The sequence below is a fragment of the Scomber japonicus genome, chromosome 5, assembly GCF_027409825.1.
Source record: "Scomber japonicus isolate fScoJap1 chromosome 5, fScoJap1.pri, whole genome shotgun sequence".
NCBI lineage: Eukaryota > Metazoa > Chordata > Actinopteri > Scombriformes > Scombridae > Scomber > Scomber japonicus.
The window spans coordinates 2242918-2270496 of record NC_070582.1 but is presented as its reverse complement, the minus strand read 5'-3'; the positions used below and the strand labels follow the sequence as shown (position 1 = coordinate 2270496).

Sequence of the window (27579 nt, the reverse complement as noted above, 5' to 3'; positions counted from 1 at the left end):
AGAGAGACTATAGCAGAAACAGAGAGAGAGAAACACTCATGAAAAGATGCATTATGAAGATATTTCGCAGAGCTCTCTGTTCAGCAGCACAACACAAAAGAGCAGCAGTCTGTTATTTTTCACTAGTGGACTTTTCTGTTTGGCTCAGTTTCCTCCTGCTTATTGTTCCTGACTTTTAATGGATCAGAGTAGCTTAAAGGAGCCTGTGGAGTTTTCTTGTTAACAGACTCAAGTCATGTTCACATTGACTTACTTACCAAAACATGTTGTCTCTGTCAGAATGAAGACAGTCAGAGTAGATTGAACAAACTGATCAGCTGTTCTGGATCAGAAAACTCAGTTTCATCTCAGGGTTCAGCTCAGAGTTTGTTTAACCTGCTTTCGGAAATAAACCCACAGAAAATAATGAGGAAGTCTTCATGTCTGTGTTTGTAACAGCCAACTAACAGTCAGAAAACTTTACAGAAAGCTTTTCAATTAAATTCACAGCTCACACTTTAAACTGAAATAATCTACACACACACACACACACACACACACACACATGTGACTTCCAGTAAAGAAGGAACAAACAGACAGAAAGTGAAAATCAGTCAGAAGCCATTTTACAGTCATTAGAGCAGAAGGAGGAAAACAGTGTGAGGCAGGTGAGTGTTAATATCAGGACTGTGAATAATGATTACTGTCATTATTGATCAATCTGATGATTAGTTTTCAGGTGAATCATTTAGTTGATTAAAGTGTGTCAGAAAAATATGAGATCACAGAGTTTGAGGTGTTCAGAAGTAGTTTCCTGTTGTTCTTTTCCTGGTTTCTGCGTCCTCACAGTGATGTAACGTGTTATGAGGCTGATTGTAAAATGGCGGTTACAGTTTTATAGCTGATATATTTTGAAACTTTAGCTCATTTTACTCATATTTATTTCATATCTCTTTCATGTGAGACAAAAATGAATGTAAAATAACATGTTATACACTCCTGAACAAAATCTTAAGACCGGGGGGAAAATTACAAGTATGAGTATTTCGTGGTGGTGGATCGTAACCAGGTTGTAAGTAGAGATTCAAAATGCAAAAAGAAGAAACAGGAGCAAGAGACATAAAAATAAAGTGTGCAATTTATTGAAAACTGCATTTAAACTCAAACAGGCTGTCAGCTGATCAAAAGTTTAAGACCAAAGCCTTAAAAAGTCCAACGATTTTGTTCAGGAGTGTTTATAATTGTTAAAAATGTGAATACTTAAAAAAAAGTGTAAATTAACATATAGATATATATATTGTTTTACGTATACACATTTTTAACAATTGTATAACATGTTTTGTTTTTTTAACTAACAGAAAGTTTCCAATCAGCAGCTCATAACGTGACTCACTGCTGCCTCTAAATAGAGAGAAGTCACAGTTAAGAAGCACACACATGTTTATCTGAAGTCTGTTTGTTGGATTTAAACCAGAGTCAAAGTTTCTCTTTGTGATGACTAGAAAACACACATGGTTGTAGTTAAAGTCATGGAAACTAATAAGAAGCTACTAAGTTGAGAGGCAGGACTGGGTTTATTATACTGTGTATTTGTGTGTGTCTCCAGTGTTACTGGTTTACCTCTCAGACTCCAGAAGATGAAGAAAGAGGAGGAAGAGGAGGAAGAGGAGGACGGAGCAGAGTCTGTAATATCCAGCTGTCTGTCTATGAAGAGTGACCGGTCTAATGATCCTCCTCCAAACTTCAGTAATGAACCTGGACCCTCAGACACAAAGTAAGAGACTGTTTCTAATGTAAACTGACCTGAAGATGATTCAGTTTAATGTCATTTTATAATCTACAATTAACACTATTCTTATATAATTCTGTAATTCTTGTCTTGACTGAATTCATTATGATGAATAATACTAATAAGAGTTCAACATCAAAGTTCTTTATTAGTCACGTAAGCGTACAATACAATGTGTAGTGAAATGCACTTTAGATCCTCTTAGATTAGTTTATGTCTGGTAAGATTAAAGAATGAACAGATAAAAATGTTAATACAGATAGTGACACAGTTCAGGGATTAACAACATGAATGTTTAGAGTTGAAGGTGAGGTGAGTGACTCATTTATTGCTGTTCAGTATTGTGACTGCATGGGGAAGAAAGCTTCTCCTCAGTCTCTCTGTTCTTGTCTTTATATGATCTACATTACAAAATGATTCTTATATCATTCTATGCTTTTTAATTCACTGTATATTTCTGTCATTTAGTGGAAAGAGAGCTTAATTGCTGTTCTGAAATGTTTATTAGTTGCTTGAAGCAATATTTAATACAGGTTAAGTAGCAGAGGACAGATTGTGTTTGTTTTCTAGACAGGAAGTGAATGTGATAGTCCAGCATCAGGCAGCAGTGCCTTTAGTTTAACTGTCACTAAATAAACTGTTGTCACTTGAACACCACACATGTCTACAAATATATCCAGATTACAAATGTTTAAAACATGCAGGAGATGTGAACATAACTGTTGTCAACACTAAATCATGTTACATCTGCTGTTTACAAGAAATAATGAAGTGTGTCAAACATTTGTTGTTTCTACAGACAGAAAGAGTCTGTAATATCCAGAATTCTGTCTATGAAGAATCGCTGGTTCAGAGGTCGTCCTCTAAACTTCAGTAATGAACCTGGACCCTCAGACACAAAGTAAGAGACTGTTTCTACTGTAAACTGACCTGAAGATGATTCAGTGAGACGCTTTCATTAAGGTTGTAGTGTAGATATGAAGGAAACACAGTGGAAAGAAATAATGAAGTAGCTTCCATTCAGCTGTAATCTCCAACAGATCTTCATGTTCATGTTAACCAGAGACAGAGACAGGGCTGCTGTTGCTGTTTGATTTTCCAGTCAATAAATGTAAAGTAGCAGCAGGTAACCCAGGGTGATATTTACTAAGGATTTACTAACAAGTCAAACTGTGTCTGTCCTTATTTACTAAAGGACTGCAGCAGCAGGTACAATGTTTGGTCTCATGTAATACAGACTGTGTCTTAACGTGTTCCTGTTCAAAGACACTAAATATGGGAGGAGATCATGTAAATGTATAGAAACAGCCTGCTGCAGCTGATTTATCACTGCAGACTGACCACTGCAGCAGAGGAAACTGAGTCTGATGTTTAACGTTGGGAAAAGTCAAATGTGTCAAACTGTTGTATCACACTCACACAGAGGGAGAGAGACTATAGCAGAAACAGAGAGAGAGAAACACTCATGAAAAGATGCATTATGAAGATATTTAGCAGAGCTCTCTGTTCAGCAGCACAACTCAAAGAGCAGCAGTCTGTTATTTTTCACTAGTGGACTTTTCTGTTTGGCTCAGTTTCCTCCTGCTTATTGTTCCTGACTTTTAATGGATCAGAGTAGCTTAAAGGAGCCTGTGGAGTTTTCTTGTTAACAGACTAAAGTCATGTTCACATTGACTTACTCACCAAAACACATTGTGTGTCTCCTTGTGGTCTAACTAATGTGTTGAATCCACTTCCCTCCTCATCAAACATTTAAATCCTGCATTGTTTACATCCATGTTTACTAGCTTACAGTCTTCTTGTTCTTCTCTGCCTGGCACATTGTTGTCTCTGTTTAATTATTTTTGAACTCTTGTGATTGTAGTATTTATGACTTTCTCTCAAATTGAATGTGTTGAATCTCAAAGGCTGAAGAACTGAAACTGTGTAAGTGTGTAAATACTGACAGTCTGGACTGTGTATGTGGGGAAAGAGCTGCATGCAGCCTGTGAGCTGTCGGTTGGCCTCCACTAATGTCATGTGACATAAAGAATGTGTTCATGTCCACAGAGAGAGGAAGAGGAGGGCTGTTTCTGTGAAGGAGCAGCTGTCCTGCTGTTCTTTGTGTCGGATAGCCCTGAAGGATCCAGTCTCTACCAGCTGTGGATACTGGTTCTGCAGACAGTGCATCACCTCATACTGGGACCGTCATCAGAAGACTACTGATTCATCAAAAGGCCCCTGCTGTCCCAAGTGTGGAAAAAGATCCAGAACCAGACCTGGACTGCAGACACACAGTCAGACCAGCACTGTACAAAGTAAGACTGAAGATCTGTCTGCTGATGTCATCATCTCTGAAAACAGGAATCTACCTCTTCTATCCTACTGAACATTAACAGTCACACTGATTTCTGTTTCATTCTACCTTTTTTCTTCTCTTTCAGCAGAAAGTGGTCTGCAGGAGGTTTTAGATGAACATCAGATCAATCTGAGCAGCACATGTGAATGTGTGACTCAAGGAACTGATGAAGCAGGAAGTGAAATCCACCTCATCAGCATCTTCACTGAGGTCCACATCACAGAGGGACAGAGTGAAGAGGTTAATACCCAACATGAGGTGTGGCAGCTTGAAAGAGCCTCCAAGATGAAGACCCTTCATGACACTCCAATCAAGTGTCAGGACATCTTTAAGGTCTTACCTGACCAACAGGAAACTGAAGAGGTTAATACCCAACATGAGATGTGGCAGCTTGAAAGAGCTTCCAAGATGAAGACCCTTCATGACGCTCCAACCAAGAATAAGTACATCTGTGAAGTCTTTAAACACATCAGAGTGGTTCTGATGAACGGCGTCGCTGGTGTTGGAAAAACCTTCTCAGTGCTGAAGTTCACTCTGGACTGGGCACAGCGCTCCAAAAACCAAGATATCAGTCTGCTGATTCTGTTCTCATTCAGGTCACTGAACTTGATCAAAGATAAGAAGTACAGTCTGCTCATGCTGATCCGTGTTTTCTATCCAACATTACAGAAGCTCACAGCAGAGAAGCTCGCTGGCTGTAAAGTTCTGTTCATCTTTGACGGTCTGGATGAAAGCAGACTTTCACTGGATTTCAACAACAGTGAGGTTGTGTCTGATGTCACACAGAAGTCATCAGTCAGCGTGCTGTTGACAAACCTCATCGAGGGGAAGCTGCTTCCATCGGCTCTCATCTGGATAACTTCCCGACCTGCAGCAGCCAATCAGATCCCTCCTTCATGTGTGGGCAGGGTAACGGAAGTACGAGGCTTCACTGACACCCAGAAGGAGGAGTACTTCAGGAAGAGATTCAGTGATGAAGAGCAGTCCAGCACAATCATCTCACACATCAAGACATCCAGGAGCCTCCACATCATGTGTCACATCCCAGTCTTCTGCTGGATCACTGCTACAGTTCTGGACCACATGTTGACTACAGACCAGAGAGGAGAGCTGCCCAAGACCCTGACTGACATGTACTCACACTTCCTGCTGGTTCAGACAAAGAGGAAGAAGAACAAGTATGATGAGGGACATGAGACGAGTCCACAGGAGCTGATGGAGGCTGACAGGAACCTTCTTCTGAAGCTGGGGAGGCTGGCGTTTGAACAGCTGGAGAAAGGAAACATCATGTTCTACCAAGAAGACCTGGAGCAGTGTGGTCTTGATGTCACAGAGGCCTCGGTGTTATCAGGAGTTTGTACACAGATCTTCAAAAGAGAGAGTGTGATCTTCCAGAAAACAGTCTACAGCTTTGTTCATCTGAGCGTTCAGGAGTTTCTGGCTGCAGTCTACATGTACCACTGTTACACCAGCAGGAAGACAGAGGTACTGAAGGACTTCCTCGGAGAAGTCCACAGAACCTTATTTAGAAAAGAAGAAGAAACACTAGAAGGAGAAGAAGAAGAAGATGAAGATTACATACTGGATTACTCATCTCTGGATGACTTCCTGTGGGGAGCCATGGAGAAATCTCTCAGAAGTAGAAATGGCCACCTAGACCTGTTTGTCCGCTTCCTTCATGGCCTCTCTCTGAAGTCCAACCAGAGTCTCTTAGGAGGCCTGCTGGGTCAGACAGACAACAGTCCAGAAACCATCCAGAGAGTCATCAACAACCTGAAGGAGATGAAGAGTAAGCGTATCTCTCCTGACAGAAGCATCAACATTTTCCACTGTCTGACGGAGATGAAGGACCGCTCAGTACATCAGGAGATCCAACAGTTCCTGAAGTCAGAGAACAGATCAGAGAAGAAACTCTCTGTGTTCCAGTGCTCAGCTCTGGCCTACATGTTGGGTATGTCAGAGGAGCCTCTGGATGAGTTTGACCTGAAGAAGTACAACACATCAAAAGAGGGAAAACGGAGACTGATCCCAGCTGTGAGGAACTGCAGAAAGGCTCGGTAAGTCCAGATGTGATTATCAACATTATAAAGCTGCTTTCTCATCTGAAGCATCAGTATTACAGTAAAGATTCACACATGCACACTATAAAAGTGTTAAACATGTGTTACATCTGCTTGTTGCCAAAGTTATACATGAGTAGTGTTTCACTACAAGGAAAACCTGCAAGCACATTCACACGTGTCCAGATATCCTCATCACAAGTCAAACACACATTTCTATTCACGTTCATGTTGTTATTTTCCTGGTGACGAGGATATCTGGACACATATGAATGTGATTAGATGATGATGTCACTGGACATTTAGACATACAGTATATATCCTTCATTTCCCTCCTGTGGGTATCTGCCTGAGGAAGACCTGTAGTCGCTGGAAATGTTCCAGTTAAATGAAATGGAGCTGTGATTCCAGTGTGTGAGTTCTCCTTGTATCACAGTTGAATAGATTTAGTATCCAGCACCGATCCCACTGAGGGTTTGTGGATGTGCACACAAACACTCTGACTTATAGAGCTTCACTTTAAATGTTCTTCATGTTACAAATGTTATGAGAGCAAGAAAAGCTTCATTTTCTTGTTGGTGTGTTTATAGCTCACATTAATAAACACAGTTATTCTGTTTATTTGTAATGATTGATAGATTAATATACTATACTATACTATACTATAACATAATATAATATAATAAATATACTATATTATGATATAATGAATATAATATACTACAATATACTATAATATATATATAATACAAAATAATGTAATATAATATAATATAATTACTTTATTATAATATACTATACTATAAAATAATATAATATATGTTTAGTTAACAGTCAACAGGCTATAATATTTTTAGTTTTTATAGTGAGGTGATTGGAGTGAGAGTTTGTAACACCCCTGCTAGATAGTCACATAAAGCAGAGAGGAAGAAAGTTGTGGTGAGTGAGAGCTGAACTTAGTAGAGCCAGACTCACTCAGAGCTGAGAGGAACATACATAGAGCCAGACTGTGACAAGGCACAAAGTCACATTTGATGGAAGATAGATTTACACATTTCCTCTTTCCTTCAAACATAGAAGCTACTGGCCTCAATTATTCCTTCACATTATGACACATTCTCATCATAACATGGATTATTATATCATGAATTACAAACACAATATCAATGAATGCAGATGTAAATAATGAATAGATTTTAAAAAGTAGAAATGTGCAATCAGTGTGTGAGCAGTTACAAACTGGTGTGATGGATCTGTTCCCAATATAACCTGCAGATGTTTGTCAAACGGTTGATTTGAGGAGAAACATGCAGAGATATTTCTTTTTTTTTGCCACTTAAGTTTTTATTAGTTTTGACAAGATACCAGAACTAAACAAGCTAATAGAACAGTTGTATAGTACAAAAGAAAATTACAAAAATAAATAAATAAAAATGTTTCAAGTTTCATAGCAACCAGACACTTAATATCTTATATATGAATACACAAGTTTGGATTGTTACAGTACTGCCTAATTTGGAAAAATAAATAAATAAAAAATAAAAAGAAGTTCAGCATGTTTAAATGGCTTCCCACATAATAGCTTTCGAATTTAGTCTTAATTTAAACCCTAACCACCGACCTTATTTCAATAAAAATAGTGACCATTTCGACCATCTTGTGATGTACAAATCCCTTCTCAGTCTCAGCAAAAAAGTCAACTTTTCCAACACATGTATCTCTTCTACAATTTCCAGCCAGTTGCTAAGCGTGGGGGGATCTGCTTGTAACCATTTACGAGTGATTGCTTTTTTTGCAGCTGTGGTTAAGATCCTCAGAAGGTATTTATCACTTTGCGTTATTTCGTCAGATAAATTACCAAGGTATAAAGTCGTACATGTTGGGGGGATCTGGAGTCCAAGTATATGTTGTATTGTTCTTTGGATATCTTCCCAGAATGTTTGTATCTTCGGGCAGCTCCAAAACACGTGATGGTGGTTTGCTGCATCATTTCCACAATTTCTCCAGCATGTATGAGCAGATGGCCCAAGATATGTTTTCATCTTAGGGTTAAAAAAAACGGACAAGGTTTTTCCAACAAAATTCACGCCAATACATGGAAGAAGAGGTAGCAAACGCTGACACACACATATTATCCCATTGCTGGTTGGTTATGTTTTCCTTTAATTCTTTCTCCCATCTCTCCTTGATATATGTTGTATTAAGACCCCTACCTTCTGCAATACCACGGTAAAGTGTCGATACTATTGATTTAGAGGTACCAGTATGTGCACGGGTTGTTAATTGTATTATTTCGTTTATTTCTGGAGATATTTTCAGAATTTCTTTTGATAAGTATTGTCATAGTTGTAAATATCTAAAAAAGTCATATTTTTCTAACCCATATTTATCTTTTAGTGTTTGGAAGCTTTGAAGTGTGTTCTTTTTCAGAATATTGCAGTAAGCATTGATACCTTTATGTGTCCAGTATTTAAATCTAGAATCCAGTCCATTTGGTTTAAAATCGGTATCATGTTCAACCCATCTAAATTTCTTCAATTGGGTAAGGAGATCTAATTTTTTCAAAACATCAAACCAAGTGTGTAGTGTGAATGATATGAGAGGGTGCAGGTGATCCTGTAGAGTTATCATTAGTTTATAGTCTCCAATCAATGCTTGTGTCGGGACGTCCTTGCAGTTCCTTTCCATGTCTTTCCATTTTGCTTCATAATTATTATCACACCAGAGGATTACAGTTTTTAATTGAGCCGAATAGTAATAGTCTCTAAGGTTAGGGAGGGACATACCACCTTTTTCTTTACTGATGGTTAGTGTACTGTATTTAATCCTTGGTTTCTTCCCCTTCCAAATGAAACGCGAAATTTGCTTGTCCCATTCATGAAATTGGCTGTTTGGGATTTTAACTGGTAATGACATAAATAAATATAGTAATCGAGGTAAAATAGTCATTTTTATAACGTCAATTCTTGCACTGAAGCTTAGCAGAGTTGTTGACCAGTTGTTAAGGTCTTCTTTAATCTTCATGTTTACAGTATCATAGTTTTTCTTATACAAATCATCAGGACATTGTGTTAACCAAACCCCCAAATATTTAATTGCTTTTAGAGACCAGTCAATAGGCAATTTTTGTTTAAGGTCAGGTGATGTGTTATAGTTAAACCTTAGGATTTGGGTTTTCTGTTTATTGAGCTTATAACCTGAATATGTGCCGAATGTGTCGAGGAGGTCTAAAAGAATAGGAAGGCAGGTTTGTGGGTTACTAATGTATAGTAACACGTCATCCGCGTACATCGCTATTTTATGTTCTCTCTTATCAATTTGAATTCCCTGTATGTTACTATCTTCTCTTATTGCTTGAGCCAAAGGTTCTAGGTAAAGTGCGAAGAAAGTTGGTGATAGGGGACAGCCCTGTCTTGTGGATCTTTCCAACTTTATACGGTCAGTGAGGCGTCCATTTATCTTGATTCTTGCCGTAGGGGCTGAGTATAATGTTTTGAAATTATCTATCGATTTTTTGTTGAAACCAAAACGCTCCAAGACTAAGAATAAATACTCCCAGCTAACACAATCAAAGGCTTTTTCAGCGTCTAAGCTTGCCAATACAGCACTTGATCCTGTTTTTTTGATATTGTGTATGATATGAAGTGAGCGTCTAATATTGTCTTGGGTTTGACGCCCCCGTACAAATCCAGTTTGATCAGTGTCGATAAGTTCAGGTATAAATGAATCCAGTCTTGTGGACATTATAGAGGCATATAATTTGTAGTCCTGATTTAAAATTGAGATCAGTCTATATGAGCTACATAACAATTTGTTTTTCCCCTCCTTTGGGATAACAGAAATGATAGCTTCGCTCCATGAAGGTGGGGATGACAGGCTCTCAAGCGTCCAATTAAAGGAATTAAGGAGTACTGGGCTCAAGTCTTCTTTAAAGAGTTTGTACCATTCCGCTGGTAGACCGTCACTTCCCGGTGTTTTATTACTCTTTAGTCTATTTAATGCTTTTCGCAGTTCTACTTCTGTAATCTGTGATGTTAGGCAATTATTTTGATACTCTCCAATTGTAGGCAGGTCCAAGGAATCTAAGAATGACTTTATATTTTCTTTACTTTCTTGTTTTGGTCGTGAGTAAAGGGTCCTATAATATGTCTGGAAGGCAGTGTCAATTTCATCTAAATTATGATATATTTGTCCAGTATTAGGATCTGATATTTTGAAAATTGATTGTGAAATTTGTTTTTTACGTATTCTCCTTGCTAATAATTTGGTAGCTTTAGGGCCTATCTCATAATATGATTGTTTTAAATATTTATATTTTTTTGCTAGTTCCTCTTTATAAATGAGTGAGATTTGATCTTTAAATTCTTTAATTTTTGTCATAATTTCTGGGTTCTGAACCTTGCTATGTTGCGTTTCCAATTCCTTTAAGTTTTTTTCTAGCTGTTTCAGGTTATTTTCTTTTGCTTTCTTGATTGCCGTGCTCAGGGATATTAATTTACCTCTGACCACAGCTTTCAGGGTGTCCCATAGTATATTTGGATTCACTTCCCCGTTATCATTAATTTCAAGAAAGGTTTTAATTTCAGTTTTAATTTGTTGAACAACTGTTTTGTTATTAAGCAAACTAGTATTGAGCCTCCAGATTGTTTTCTTTGGTCTGTTGTCCAAGTGTAATTTTAGGTAAATTGGAGAGTGATCTGATATATCCCTTGTCCCAATTTCGCAATCCAGAATCCGATGTCGGTCATTTTGGGACATAAAAAAATAATCTATTCTTGAGTACACTGCATGTGGAGCAGAGTAAAAGGTGTAATCTTTACCTATTGGGTGCAGGTCCCTCCAAATATCAGATAGACCTGCCTCATTCAATCCCCTCTTCATTAATTTATTCTGAGGGGACACAGCCCTCTTCATATTAGTTGTGTCCAAATTGCCGTTCATCACCATATTAAAATCTCCTGCACAGATAAGTGTGCCTTGTGATTCAGTGCTTATCAGGTCAAAGATCTTTTTTATAGTGTATTTATCACTTAGTGGGGGTAAATAGACAGAAATGAGAGTAGTCAAATGATTTTCAATTTTGCCTTGCACTAGGATGTATCTGCCTTCTCTATCCTTGATCTCCTTGATTAATTCAAAATTTATAGAATTGTGGAGTAATATTGCAACTCCCCTTTTATGTCCTGTTTTAAATGTGCTATAAAATGTGTTTGTATAACCAAATCTTTTCAACTTCTCATGCTCAGTTTTGGATAAGTGTGATTCCTGCAAAAAGATGATTTTGTTATCTTCTCTTCTCATTTTTGCCATTACTTTACTCCTTTTTACTGGACTATTTAAGCCATTAACATTCCAGGAGGCAACTCTCAAATAGCTATACTTCATATCCGTGAGTCAATCCACTTGTGCTGGTTGTATGATAACAAGTAAGGTTACTGTGCATGAAACAAAGAACATTAATATGAACAATGGGAACTAATTTAACACTGACTTCCAACCTCAGGGTCTTACACTGCCCTGCTTCCTTCATCATACTCTAATGGAGAATCTATCCTACAGACGTAGGGCTCCCTCTTTGCACAAAGCAAAATGTCCTTTCTTCTTGAGCCAAATAGATATCTAGGCTCTACCCGGTCAAATTCAGTTTACTTATTTAGCGGGGTTAATGATACTATCACCGTTAAAAGGAAAAACTTTTTTTTTTTCTTTTTTTTTTCCCTCTCTGAGTAAATGAATAAGTAAAAGCGTGAATAGAAATTGGTAAATAATTATAACTAATCAAAACAAAAACAAGATAATCCACGTCAATAAGTGTATGTCAGAAAATTTTAACCATATCGTGGTAATAATAACATGTTAGCGGTTAAAGGGATGGAGACCAATTTGTCAAATTGTGTCACTGTAACTTAAATAATTGTTAAATAAAGCTTCCTATCATAATGTTGCGATAAATCAGTGACACGTGATACCTTTAAAAGTCCGTTTGTACACCTTCAGTGATGCTGAAAGTCCTTGGCTGTGTCTCAAATGGAGCACTTACATGAGTGCACCAGAATGTAGTGCGTGGTGCGCACTGAGCACTTACCTCTGTAGTGCACACTGTCGTGGGTAAGTATTGTCTCAAATGGAGCACTGGCGTTTTGCACTTAGCGGAAGTGACGGGCTAACATTTGCAGAAAACTGAAATCAGAAAACTGGGCAAAAAGTCCCTCCCCTTCCGCTACGTAGGCAAAATGGCGTCCGTTTAGTGTGAGTAGTGTCCATCATCTCACACTGGATTTTTTGTCCGTTATAAGTGCACCATCCGGGTACTTTCAGAGCACTGAGTTTTCGCTTGTTCTTCAGTGTGAACGCACTATGCCCTAAAACATAGTGCTTGAAGTGTGCAAGTGCGCCATTTGAGACACAGCCCTTGAGTCTCTCTCGGACCCGTCCGGTCCGATCTCCATCCTTTCTGGTCCAGTGAGCGCCGTGGGTGAGTCTCTGCTCCCAGTCGGTGGTATTCCGTTGCGGCAGGTCGAGCTGGAAGCCCCGCTTTCTCATATCCTCAGATGCCTCCGCAGCGCTGTTGTAAAGTCGCGGTCCATTCTCCCAGTAAATCTTCATCCTGGCTGGATAAGGGGTCTGAAAGCGGATCTGTTTTTCTTTGAGGGTCTTCTTTATGTCTTTGTACTGTCTGAGTTTATTGTTGATTTCTGTGGGGAAGTCATGTGAAAACATGACTGCTTTCCCTTCACAGGTGATTTTCTTCGTCCATGCCGCTTTAAGGATTTTGTCCTTAATATCATATCTTTGAAAGTTAACCAGGATGGATCTTGAAACCACTTCATCTGGAGGTTTCGGACCGAGTGACCGGTGGGCTCGCTGTATCTGTAAGTCGGTAGCAGTGTCGAGACCAAGCTCCGTTTTCAGAAAGCTTGCAATAAATGTCAACATCGAGCTTCCTTCAGTGCCTTCTTTTATCCCGTAGATGCGTATGTTGTTACGGCGTGATCTTCCTTCAAGGTCAGTCACTTTGGCCTGGAGTAGTTTCTGCTGAGCGAGTGTTAGAGGTCTCTGTTTCCGCCACACGTTGCTCTGCCTCAGTCAGTCTCGTGCGGTGGTTACGGAGGTCACTGCTGACACTTTTCAGTTTGTGGTGGATCTCCTCTTTGAATGTGTTGAACTCTTGTTTAATGTCTTCTTTGAAGTCTGTTAGTTCCTGTTTGAGTTCCGTTTTCATGTTTTTAATGTCCTTACTCAGGTTTTGTATGGCTTTAGCCAAAGTACACTCCTCATCCTCTTCCCCACTGCTGCGCTCCAACTCATCCATGCTAGCGTTAGCCGAGTTGAAGTCCGTTTCGTGTCTCTTCTTTTCTTCGTCTTCAGATTTGTTTTGCTGTTTTTTGTTTTTCCCCGTAGTTTTCTTGCCTTTAGCCCCACTCATTCTAAGTCTTTATACTTTCTTGTGAGAGCAATAATTGAAGTTGGTGGGAGTTTTCTTTCGAATTGACCGGGTGAGTTTTACAATTATGCCGCCATCTTGAAAAGCTCACCGGAAGTCCCATGCAGAGATATTTCACCTTCTCTTTTGTCATGTTGGAGGACATCACTACATCACTGTGCTGGCAGTGCTAACTGTACACCCTTATTCATGTTTAACACTACATCACATTTAAAGTCCAGCACATCAAAAGACACTAAAGAGCTGTTAACAGCTGCAGACTGACAGCTGACGTCACTTCAGATGATGCCTGAAAGGAAAAGACGTCCAAAAACATTTCCTGGATTCTTCTTCTCTCACATCTTTTCCTGCAGCTCTCCCTTGTATCTTAGGAGGGAGGGACTAAGGACACAAGGATACAACTCAAGTGAGCAAAGTGTAACCCCCGGTTACCAAAACACTGAAATAAGATCAATTTAGAAAATGATGAGAGAAAGGTGAATTTATGTGAATATTATATTAATAATCAAATGTATTAATTTGAAAAATAAATAATTAATTTTAAACTGTATTAACATAATAACAGTTGAACCACGTTCTCTACATTTTAATCTTTAATTTGCACTCTATGTCCTTTTAATGATTTTAAAGCTAATTTATAATTTTATGCTGCAATCTTATATTATTATTATCTTTCTATTTTTCTGTACTTTGTTTTTATTATGGGGGGGTGGGGGTGGGGGGGTTAATTGTATGTTTTAATGTTTCTGTTTTATGTAAAGCACATTGAGTTGCCATTGTGTATGAAATGTGCTATATAAATAAAACTGCCTTGCCTTGCCTCTATCAGAGCAGCACCTGATCCAACTGAAGTAAAAGAAATAACCTGAAGCAGTCACAATCCTGCTGAAAATCTCTTCTTCATCCTCCTCATCTTCCTCTTCATCCACGTGATCCTCGTCCTCCCCTCCGTCCTTTTTGTCCTCTTCATTGTTGAATATTTTGATATTGTTGTTCTTATATCATTATTTTGTTAGCATTTTATTTTTTGGGTTTAGAAAAGGAAGGGTTAGGGTTAGAGACAACAGAAATAGGATTTATCAAACCAAAATAGGAATAAATAGTTGAATTATATCCTAATTAATAAAAAAACAAAACAAAAAACATTTTAATCAAACAGAAATAAATTTAGCACTTAATATTAAAACTAAATTAATAATTATCAATAATTAGATACTTACCTGATTAAATCTAAAAAAAAAAAAGAGGGAAAAGTTTATTTATTTTTGTATTTATTTATTTTAATTATATACATGTTGTAGTGTTATTGTTATATCTGGTTAATGTTGTTTTGAGAAAATATAAGAAAGAGAAAGAAACAAAAAATAAACTGCTCAATGAAAGAAATATATTTTGTTACTAACCTTTTTCAATCATAACAGTTATGTTATGAAACCAAAACAAAGAGTCCCATTAAAAAGTGTGCAGTACAGCAGCAGAGAGAGTGAGGAAACTCAGCTTTGATTTGAAGGGGAAATCACAACATGACACGTTTACATTACTTTCATTTAGCAGCTTTTGTCCAAAGTGATTTACATTTTTTTTACATCCACGTACAGTTTAGTATTCAGTGTGTTGCTCAAAGACACTTGGACATGTGGACAGAAGGAGCTCAAGTTTCAAATCATCAACCTTGTGATTAATGTGCGACCAGCTCTGCCAACAGAGAGAACTGAGCTAGTCGTCACATCTCAGTTTGTTTAGTCATCAAAATGCCTAAAATCTATATTTAATATTAAAGTGTGTATTATATATTATCTGTCATCACAGACTTGTTCGATGTGGACTCTCAGAGACTCACTGTGAAGTTGTGGCCTCAGCTCTGAAGGACAACCCCTCCCATCTCACAGACCTGGACCTGAGTGAAAACAAGCTGCAGGATTCAGCAGCGAAGCGTCTGTCTGCTGGACTGGAGAGTCCAAACTGTAAACTGGAGACTCTGAGGTCAGTTCACTGACTGTCTGTTACTATTGTTGATCTTAATGTTTAACAGCTGAAACTAATTTATGTACATACATAACTTACATCCCTGAAGTTCATTTTATTTCCATATTTTCATTGTGTTACTGTACAAAGTTTAGTGTGTAGTTATAAAAGATGATTCTTAAAGAAACTGTAGAAAATGTTCACTGTTAGTTGTTAAATTAATGTTTATAATTTTTGGTAAAGAGTCACATCTGTATACAGAAGATCCTCTCAACTAATATCTGTTTGAAACTGATCAAGTTTAATTTTACTTGATGACGGAGAAATATTTCTTTATTATATTCTTCAATGTGTTTTAATGAATAATGTCTGATCATTGATATTGATCCTTCAGAACTCACACACACAGAGAGAGATCTATGCAGGTGTTAAAAGTATTTTATGACTCAGTGTTGACATGAATCTGTGTTTAAATGTTGTGGTGACATTTGGATGATGTGTGTAGAAGTTGAACTACACATTTAAAACCTGAACACATCTGATTGGATTATAAATAGATTTTAATCTACATATTTTATTATGTATTCAGATTGAAGTACTGCTGGTTGTCAGAGGTCAGCTGTGCTTCTCTGATCTCAGCTCTGAAGTGCAACTCCTCCCATCTCAGAGAGCTGGATTTGGGATGGAACAACCTGCAGGATTCAGGAGTGAAGCTACTGTGTGATCTTCTGGAGAGTCCAGACTGTAGACTGAAGGCTCTGAGGTCAGACACATTCCTTACTTCTGTGCTGAGATTAATATGATGTGCTGGCAGTGCTAACTGTACACCCTTATTCATGTTTAACACTACATCACATTTAAAGTCCAGCACAAAATAAAACTAAACTGTATTAACATAATAACAGTTAAACCACACTCTCTATCAGAGCAGCAACTGATCCAACTGAGCTGAGTACAGAGTCATCAAACAGAAGTAAAAGAAATAACCTGAAGCAGTCACAATCCTGCTGCTCAGTAATTTGCATTACTGCTTATTTCTTCAATTTCACAATTTCTCTGAATTAAAAGAAAATGTGATTTTTTTTGTATGATTATAAAAGATGAATCACATTACTTAGATATCAACATCATCATTATTCTTGTTTGTTGTTTTTACAGAAGAATAGATTCCTGAAAACACAACAGAGTTTCTACATATTTCACAAGGAGCTGTTTCTTCTTCTCCATTAATTTCAGTGAGAAGAAATAAAGTCTCCTCACTGAAATTAATGGAGAAGAAGAAATCCATGAAACTCTGGAAGTTAACAGAGAAAGTTCAACTTCCAGAGACTCCCTGGGACTCCTCCTCTTATTTAGGGGCAGCTGTGACTCAGGAGGTAGAGCGGCTCGTCCAGCAGTCACAAGATTGCTGGTTCGATTCCCGGCTCCTCCAGCCCACATGTGGAAGTGTCTTTAGACTAAATACTGAACCCAAATAGTTCCTTATGTCTGTGCCAGCGATGTGTGAATGTGACTTGGAGCTTTCAGTGGTTGGAAGACTAGAAAGGTGTTCTGTAATCTGACTTATTTCATGTATTTGTTCTTCCTTTATTCCTCCTCTTTAGTTTTCTATGTAATAGTTGTGTGATGCTTGTCTGCTGTCTGTAAAGACCTGTTTATATTATTGTCAAGTTTTGTTTTTTCTTAAGAATGTGTGCAGCTTCTCCACTTGAAAGAGAAAGATCCATCTACTCAGAGTTTAACTGCATTTCACACAATGACCAAACAGCTTTGCTTTGTCTTTTTCCTTCTTTTTTTTTGCAGAAGTTCAGTTTGACAGTTTGACAGTTGTATGTGATCGGTTGTAAGGCATTAGCTGTACTTCATTAGTTTCATTAGTCTCATTAGTCCTTTCATTAGGTGAAACACCTTTAAACAAAGAAAAGATTATAAATACTGGACGTGGCAAATAAATAAACATGAAATGAATGTAAACAGGAAAATATCCACATTTACAAATATTATGAAACCCTGAAGTGTCCTATTTCATTTAAATTAAACATTAAGTGTAAATAAAGTTACTCACTGTTATAATTATTAAGCTTCACATCAGGTAATGAATTAATTTTAGTACATTTTAATGTTTACTGCATTTTAACATTAATGTAATGTTTTACTGTCATATTCATTCAATTAAATATTTAAATTATAAATATTTTAAATGATGTAGCTATTAAATGACACACTGTTTTTAAACCAATCTTCCACACATAAGTGAACCAGGTATCACATTAATAAATACTCTCGCAATCAACAGATTAAAAATATAAATCAAGTTGCATTTAAAGAGTTAAATCATCAACCAACCCCGAGTTCAGCTGCAGTAATAATTCTCTGCAGACGCTCTTTAAAAGTTGACCGTCTTTCCGGCTGCCTCTCTGCTGATTGTAGATGTTTCTGCTTTGCAGAGGCTCATCACACAGATGAGGTCCTCCCGAAGCTGTGTTTTATTAAAACAACTGAAAAAGCAAAAAATGTTAATTAAACAAGACAATAATAAAAATGAGAAGTTAATACTGATGATAAAATATAAATAATAAAAGATACAAATAATAAAAATAACAAATAAATAAAACTGTACTACACAAAATACATTAGTAAACTAGGACAATTATACTATAATAAATGATAACGATTAACAGTAAAAAGTTTAGAGAATAAAATAGAATGAAATGAATAATGATCATCAATAAAATTAATGTAAATCATAAAAGCATGAAATGATAAAATAGGACATAAGGCCAGACTAAACAGATGGCTTTTAGTTGATGTTTAAAAATCTTTCTATTTTCAGCTCCTCTCAGATCCTCTGAAGGCTGTTCAACAGCTTCTAATCCTTCTTCACATCTCAACACATTATGAAACACTGAATGATTTCAAACAGGAACTTTGTCTTCTAAACTCACATTTTTATTCTTTATTCAGATTGAGGTACTGCAGTTTGTCAGAGACCAGCTGTTCTTCTCTAGCCTCAGCTCTGAAGTGCAACTCCTCCCATCTCAGAGAGCTGGATCTGACTCACAACAAGCTGCAGGATTCAGGAGTGAAGCATCTGTCTGCTGGACTGGAGAGTCCAAACTGTAGACTGGAGACTCTGAGGTCAGACACCATTTCTTACTTCTGTGTTGAGATTATTGAGGTTGACAATGTCAAGTACTTGGGAATCATCTTCGACTCACATCTAACATTTGATCAACAAGTGAATAATATCCTAAAAAAAGGTTCAATCAAATGTCAACTGCTTCAGACTCATCAGAAAGTATCTACATGACCCGTTTTGCTCAAGCACCCCTAAATTTGATCAAAGCACTCCTAAAAATAAGTAAATTATTATTGTATTTTTTCCCCTAAAACTTATTTTATACTTTAATTATTTTGCGAGCATGTATGTTAGAGATGGGACAAACATTCATGCAACAGGTTCAAATGGTTTAATTTGAACAGGTTTAATGTACTTTGGATAGTTCTGTCATTAATATGGTGTTTGCCTCAGAGTTCATTAACTATTTTAGGGTCCTCTCTGTAGAAATCTGATTTATTCTGAACCATTATTTTTATACATTATAGTAGACCACTCTACTATGTATTGATGTAATTACAGTTATTCAGTGAAATTAATTATTTAGCAGGGGGTTTGAACACTTGCAGGGCATTGTATGTCAAATTGTTATTAGGAGCTGAGCCCCTCTAAAGGTCTGATCCTAGAATCACCATTTATTGTAATCATAGCCAACACTTTTTGTCAACACTGTCATACTATGTGTCAACACCGTCAGACAGAAAACCTGACCATGTTGATAAAAACACACTTTTTTAGATGACAGGCATGAGCCATATACAGAACCCATCTTGTTTCCCTTCTGTTGTTAGCTACCTCTGACTTCTTTTTAAATTGTATCGCGTGGATATCGGGGGCAGTGCCTCTGGATTGGCAGACTGGGGTGGTGGTCCCTCTTTTTAAGAAGGGGGACCGGAGGGTGTGTTCCAATTACAGGGGAATCACACTCCTCAGCCTCCCAGGTAAGGTCTATTTGGGGGTGCTGGAGAGGAGGGTCCGTTGGATAGTCAAACCCCGGATTCAGGAGGAGCAGTGTGGTTTTCGTCCAGGCCGTGGAACTGTGGACCAGCTCTACACCCTCTGCAGGATCCTCAAGGGTGCATGGGAGTTTGCCCAACCAGTCCACATGTGTTTTGTGGACTTGGAGAAGGAATTCGACCGTGTCCCTCGGGGAGTCCTGTGAGGGGTTCTCCGGGAGTACGGGGTATCAGACCCCCTGATAAGGGCCGTCCGTTCCCTGTATGACCGGTGTCACAGCTTGGTCTGCATTGCCGGTAATAAGTCGGATTTGTTTCCGGTGAGGGTTGGACTCCGCCAGGGCTGCCCTTTGTCACCGATCCTATTCATAATTTTTATGGACAGGATTTCTAGGCGCAGCCAGGGTGTGGATGGGGTCCGGTTTGGTGACCTCAGGATTGGGTCACTGCTTTTTGCGGATGATGTGGTCTTGTTGGCTTCATCAGACCGTGACCTCCAACTCTCACTGGATCGTTTCGCAACAGAGTGTGAATCAGCCGGGATGAGAATCAGCACCTCCAAATCTGAGTCCATGGTCCTCAACCGGAAAAGGGTGGAGTGCACTCTCCGGGTCGGGGATGAGATCCTGCCCCAAGTGGAGGAGTTCAAGTACCTCGGGGTCTTGTTCACGAGTGAGGGAAGGATGGAGCGTGAGATCGACAGGCAGATCGGTGGGGACTCTGCACAGATCCGTCGTGGTGAAGAGGGAGCTGAGCCGAAAGGTGAAGCTCTCGGTTTACCAGTCGATCTTCGTTCCTACCCTCACCTATGGTCATGAGCTTTGGGTAGTGACCGAAAGGACTAGATCGCGAGTACAAGCGAAATGAGCGTCCTCCGTAGGGTGGCTGGGCTCTCCCTTAGAGATAGGGTGAGAAGCTCAGTTATCCGGAGGGAGCTCGGAGTAGACCCGCTGCTCCTCCACGTCGAGAGGAGCCAGATGAGGTGGCTCGGGCATCTAATCAAGATGCCTCCCGGACGCCTCCCTGGTGAGGTGTTCAGGGCACGTCCCACCGGTAGGAGGCCCCAAGGAAGACCCAGGACACACTGGAGAGACTATGTCTCTCGGCTGGCCTGGGAATGCCTCGGGATCCCCCAGGAAGAGCTGGACGAAGTGGCTGGGGAGAGGGAAGTCTGGGCTTCCCTGCTTAGGCTGCTGCCCCTGCGACCCGACCCCGGATAAGCGGAAGAGGACGACGACAACGAGTTCCAATGCTATTGTGATGTCCATGTCAAATCACATAAAGTGAATATGATGTGACAGCTGTGGTGACACTAAACTGCAGACATAAGGATGATGTTTATGAGGTCAAATCCCCTTCACATTTACACATTCACATGTTGTTTTTACATATTCATTTTAAACCATAGTTAACACTTTAAAAACATACTTTCAAACATTCTAATCTTAGTTTGAATCTTTCAAGTTTTGATGGGATTTGACCTCATAGATTTTGATGCTGATCCACACTGAGCATCTTGTTGAGCTTCATATTTAAACCATATTTAATAAAACGTTCAAAATCCAACACTGGCTGATTGACTGAACTTCTTAAACATTTGATCTTCATCTCAAACGTAACCTTTATGTTCATTTCAATACAAGATTGAAGATTCAAAACTTTATTGTCATCTCATCATAGTTGACACAGGAATTTTCTTTAGTGTGCTGACATAAAACAACATTCATGTTTTCCACTTTATTAAACAATGAAAACTATATTCAGTATCTGCTTGTTCCAAAGCTTTATGATGATATGTGATGTTTGTACTGACTGAAATATGAAACTAAAGATGAGCTGATTTTTATGGCTTCATCTTTCCATAAAATAGAAATATTGTAGATGTCTGGAGAATAAATATGTTGACATTTCTCTAAAATCCATCCTGACATATTTAGTATCTTTCTAAACTTTTGGATGTTGAGCAGAATGTGAAATAAATGTCAGTGTTTTTAACTAGTGTTTGTCTGCACAACATGAGTTAGTATAGATGGAGTCAGTGGTGGAGTTGCAGAGTTTAAGAGGTGAAGTCACTACGTCTTTATTGAAGTAGCAGCATGTTGTCATTCATATTAATGAGAGCTCTTTTTCACTGTCTGAATTTGACTGTTTTTAACCTGCATCCTGTTGGCTTCAGCTGTTTGGAGTTTATATTTTATACACTTCTACATTCAATCATCAATCAATCAATCAGTCAATCAAACTTTATTCATAAAGCACCCTTCAAACAAATTCAATAGAATTCAAAGTGTTTTACAAGTGACTGACAAAATGTAGGATGTTAAAATGGATTTAGAGACTAATGGACACCAAAACAATTAAAAAAGCAAAAAATGTGAATAGAACAAGACAATTATAAAAAATGAGTAGTTAATAGTGATGATAAAATATAAATAATAAACAATAATACAAACAATAAAAATAACACATAAATAAAACTGAACTACTACACAAAATACATTAGTAAACTAGGAAAATGATAATAAAATAAATGGCAATGATCAACATTAAAATGATGATAAAATAGAATAAAATGAATAATGATCATAAATAAAATAGATATGAGTAATAAAAGCATAAAATGATAGAACCAGACATAAGGCTCTGAAGACTGCTCAGCAGCTTCTAAACCTTCTTCACATCTCAACACATTATGAAACATTGAATGATTTCAAACAGGAACTTTGTCTTCTAAACTCACATCTTTTATTCTTTATTCAGATTGTGGTGGTGCAGTTTGTCAGAGATCAGCTGTGCTTCTCTGGCCTCAGCTCTGAAGTGCAACCCCTCCCATCTCAGAGAGCTGGATCTGAGTCACAACAACCTGCAGGATTCAGGAATGAAGCATCTGTCTGCTGGACTGGAGAGTCCAAACTGTAGACTGGAGACTCTGAGGTCAGACACCATTTCTTACTTCTGTGTTGAGATTATTGAGGTTGACAATGTCAAGTACTTGGGAATCATCTTCGACTCACATCTAACATTTGATCAACAAGTGAATAATATCCTAAAAAAAGGTTCAATCAAATGTCAACTGCTTCAGACTCATCAGAAAGTATCTACATGACCCGTTTTATGGGTGTTCAAGCACCCATAAATTTGATCTAAGCACCCCCAAAAATAAGTCAATTATTATTGTATTTTTTTCCCCTAAAACTTATTTTATACTTTAATTATTTTGCGAGCATGTATGTTAGAGATGGGACGAACACTCATGCAACAGGTTCAAATGGTTTAATTTGAACAGGTTTAATGTACTTTGGATAGTTCTGTCATTAATATGGTGTTTCCCTCAGGGTTCATTAACTATTTTAGGGTCCTCTCTGTAGAAATCTGATTTATTCTGAACCATTATTATTATACATTATAGTAGACCACTCTACTATGTATTGATGTAATTACAGTTATTCAGTGAAATTAATTATTTAGCAGGGGGGTTGAACACTTGCAGGGCATTGTATGTCAAATTCTTATTAGGTCTGATCCTAGAATCACCCCTGTGAAAAAGTATTAAAATGCCATCATTGAGACATAATTATCGAGGTTAAGGACATATTACAAACCAAATGACCATTTATTGTAATCATAGCCAACACTTTTTGTCAACACTGTCATACTATGTGTCAACACTGTCAGACAGAAAACCTGACCGTGTTAATAAAAACACACGTTTTTAGATGACAGGCATGAGCCATATACAGAAGCCATCTTGTTTTCCTTCTGTTGTTAGCTACCTCTGACTTCTTTTTAAATTGCTTACATTTATTTTATCATTTAGAAGAATTCTCCAAATACAAAAGAGACAGTGTCGATGCATCATGGTTGTGACATCAGCAACATGAATAAATATGTAAAAATAATAAACGTAGAGGAGCTTGTTTGACCTTGTTTCGTTTATCAGATGTGTAGAATGGAAAGGGGGTCCTCAGGAATACAGCTGACCATGTAGTTGCCTGATTTTATTGCTTATTTATAAATATCTGACAGTGTTGACAAAAACTTGGGACACATTTTTGGCAACCACAAAATTAAAGTAAATCATTTTGAAAATGAACTGATTTTAGTTTTTAATGCTTTTTTCAATTCATTCTTTCATCTGATATATACATTATACATTTCAAATATTTGTCTCACAGTTTCATATCAAATCAAAAACAAACACATAAAAAATGTACATTTGTGCAAAACATCCTCAGATGATCAACCCTGATTAGTTTAAAGAAGAAAATGTTTCAATTTTCAAAGCGATTGTCAATATTCTTAGTGGGACGTGTTTTTGCCAAAGTCTCAAGAATCAGTGCATGACTAAAAGAGAAACTACACTGCTGCCACACCTAAAACCCCTGAACACACACACTGGCATTTTATTTTCCTTTCTTTCTTTCTTTCTTTCTTTCTTTCTTTCTACTTTAACTTTTTTAAAGCCTCCTGTGGTCAGGTGATGTAAATCAGTGTTTAGCTACAAACACTAAATCCAGTGCATCTGCTGCCTGTGTATAATTGTATGTTACAGTTCCAATGCTATTGTGATGTCCATGTTAAATCACATAAAGTGAATATGATGTGACAGCTGTGGTGACACTAAACTGCAGACATAAGGATGATGTTTATGAGGTCAAATCCCCTTCACATTTACACATTCACATGTTGTTTTCACATATTCATTTTAAACCATAGTTAACACTTTAAAAACATACTTTCAAACATTCAAATCTTAGTTTGAATCTTTCTCCAGATTTGACCTCATAGATTTTGATGCTGATCCAAACCGAGCATCTTGTTGAGCTTCATATTTAAAACATATTTAATAAAATATTCAAAATCCAACGCTGGCTGATTGACTCTGAACTTCTTAAACATTTGATCTTCATCTCAAATTTAACCTTTATGTTCATTTAATACAAGATTGAAGAGTCAAAACTTTATTGTCATCTCATCATAGTTGACAGGAATTTGCTTTAGTGTGCTGACATAAAACATCATTCATGTTATCCACTTTATTAAACAATGAAAACTATATTCAGTATCTGCTTGTTCCAAAGCTTTATGATGATATGTGATGTTTGTACTGACTGAAATATGAAACTAAAGGTTTATTGAATAATACAACAATAAAATGAGTAGTTAAGATTATTTTATTTTATATAAAATATTAATAAGAACATAAACGTCTTTACCAAATGTTAAAACAATGAATGAATAAATTAATAAATACATTAATAAATAAATGTGTGAATACATAATAATAATAATAATCATGATACAAGTTTAAACAGTTCAATAATATAAAACAGTCAACATGGACACACACATAATGGCTCTCCCTCCATCCCAAACCACAAACACTACATCTGTTACAACAGTCATCTGTACAAAAAGTGAACCAGAAATAAATAATCAGGTCAAAATAGTGATGATTTAATATAAATAATGAAATATAATGAAATAATAAAAATAACTGAACTACGAAACAAAATACATTAATAAACTAGGAAAATGTTGATAAAATAAAATAGAATAAAATGAATAATGATAATAAATAAACTAATATAAATGATAAAACCATGAAATGATAAAACAGGACATAAAGCCAGACTAAACAGATGGTTTTTAGTTGATGTTTAAAAATCTTTCTATTTTCAGCTCCTCTCAGATCCTCTGAAGGCTGTTCAGCAGCTTCTAAACCTTCTTCACATCTCAACACATTATGAAACACTGAATGATTTCAAACAGGAACTCTGTCTTCTAAACTCACATATTTATTCTTTATTCAGCTTCAGTTGGTGCAGTTTGTCAGAGATCAGCTGTGATTATCTGGCCTCAGCTCTGAAGTGCAACCCCTCCCATCTCAGAGAGCTGGATCTGGGAGGAAACTACCTGAAGGATTCAGACGTGAAGCAGCTGATTGATCTTCAGCAGAGTCCAGACTGCAGACTGGAGACTCTGAGGTCAGTAGAGAGTTGGAGTCAGTCTGTGCTGGTTTCAACAGTTTAGTATTAAACACAGTCAGTATCAAAGCAAAGATCCAGTATTTCCTGAGGCCTGTACTACGAAGCTTGATTAACCTATCCAGGATCTCTCTCCGTTACCTGGGTTGACTTAACCAGATCTTCGCAGTCCAGGATAAGCGGTACTACGAAGCTGGTTATCAACTCGGTAACTCAACCCAGGGTTTTCCAATCTGGATCTCTGCGCGTTCACATAAAGGAGAGGTGTTTGCAGCGTCTGACCAATCACAAACATGCAGAAACCCTGCAGAGCAGACTACTTTACCATGGAGGAGCAGACAATTATTCTTCATAAATATGAAGAATTCAAACACATCATCCAGGCCAAAAGCAACACTGTTGCTGCAGCAAAAGCCAGGAAGGAATGCTGGCAGAAAATTGCTGACTCTGTTAATGTGTAAATTCACAAGATCATAAATATTAATTCATCAGACAATATAAACGGATAGCACTCTGATCACACAATGCCACTTTATTACGGCACAGACGTTTGGGGCAGATCGCTTCCTCAGTGCCCTTCCTTTCATAAGAGACATTAAGTTAGTTTAATATTCAACATTCAAAATACAAACCTATTATGCGCTTCAACCATTTGAGTGAATGATTTCAAACCAACTGTATAACATACAGAATAATATCCCTCATGTGCCTCAAGGATTATTTTACAAATATATCTTTTCGTCAATTTTTTACAATTACAATAAATAAATACAGTTATTATGCTCCCTGACACTTTGATCTCAGGATGTCAAACCTACAGAATAATATCCCCCACGTGCCTCAATGATTATTTTTTAAATATATATTTTGGCCAATTAAAAAAAGCATCTATCCCTAAAAGCTCATTCTCTCCTAAGCGCTCCTCTCGCGATCCGCGCACCAATGTTGACAGCCAGGATCTTTTAAGAATGGGCAGGTCATTTTCTAAGAGAACTGATTGGTCAGGAGGTGGTGCTTTTATACTCGTTGATCTCTTATCCAGAACATAACCTGCTCCGGAGCAGGTTAGCCGTTCAGCATAAGTTACCATGGTGATTTACCCCGGTAAGAAGTGAACCAGCTTCGTAGTACGGAAAACCCAGAGTTAACCCTGAAGTTACCTCGATAAGAGAAAATCCAGCTTCGTAGTACAGGCCTCTGGTGAAGCTCCAACCTTCTCAGTGCTGCTTTCCTCAGTAAAGCTGTGAGAGGAGAATGGTGACAGGCTTCAGGATTGGACAGAAAGACAGAGAGAGAGAGAGAGAGAGAGAGAGAGAGAGAGAGAGAGAACAGTCAGCCAATCAGATGAGCCAGAAGCTTGTTGTGATCATGTGTTTGAGTTGATTTGAAGACGACTGTTGTTGTTGCGTTGATGTCTGCAGGAAATAAAGCTGGATTACAGCTGACAGCCTTACAGGATGTATAGAGACAGTGATCCTCATCATCAAATCTGATCTCAAAGTGTTTGTTCTCTCATTTCAACACTAAACTATTGATCAGTTCATCTTTGTCAGAGCTCTAAGATCAGTCTTACTGCAGCCTGCAAATCACTGGCTCTGATTTCACACAAGCATTATTACGTTTAGTAACCATGTGGTCTTTATACAGACCAGAACCTCTGCTGAAGTCCAGGAATCACAGTAGCTGTTTAGCTGAGAGCTCTGACTGATTGTCATGTGATGATTTAACAGCAGGAAACATCTTCAAATCCCACAGAGACTCTGTAGCTTTAAACTTTGATAAGAGTTGACATGTATCAGCAGTAAATCCATCAGTAAACTGATGAGTGAATGTCTCTGTTTCTGCAGTAATGATGTGTTCATGACTCTCAGCACTTTATTTCCTCTGTGTACTTGAGTGAAATCTGCAGAGGAAACACGCTTGATACTGACTTGATTGGCTGA

General features: G+C 37.8%; 1 protein-coding gene across 1 annotated transcript; it reads left to right on the top strand.

Moving 5' to 3' along the window:
* The first annotated feature begins 629 nt into the window (after positions 1–629).
* Positions 630–27579, top strand: LOC128358978 (NACHT, LRR and PYD domains-containing protein 12-like). The gene is made up of 12 exons (XM_053319384.1): positions 630–647; positions 1586–1753; positions 3818–4065; positions 4192–4456; positions 4568–5613; positions 5689–6163; positions 15420–15593; positions 16165–16338; positions 18540–18713; positions 22410–22583; positions 25463–25630; positions 27534–27579. The coding sequence occupies exons 2-12, from the start codon at positions 1617–1619 to the stop codon at positions 27577–27579; spliced, it is 3081 nt and encodes a 1026-aa protein (XP_053175359.1). The 5' UTR covers positions 630–647; positions 1586–1616.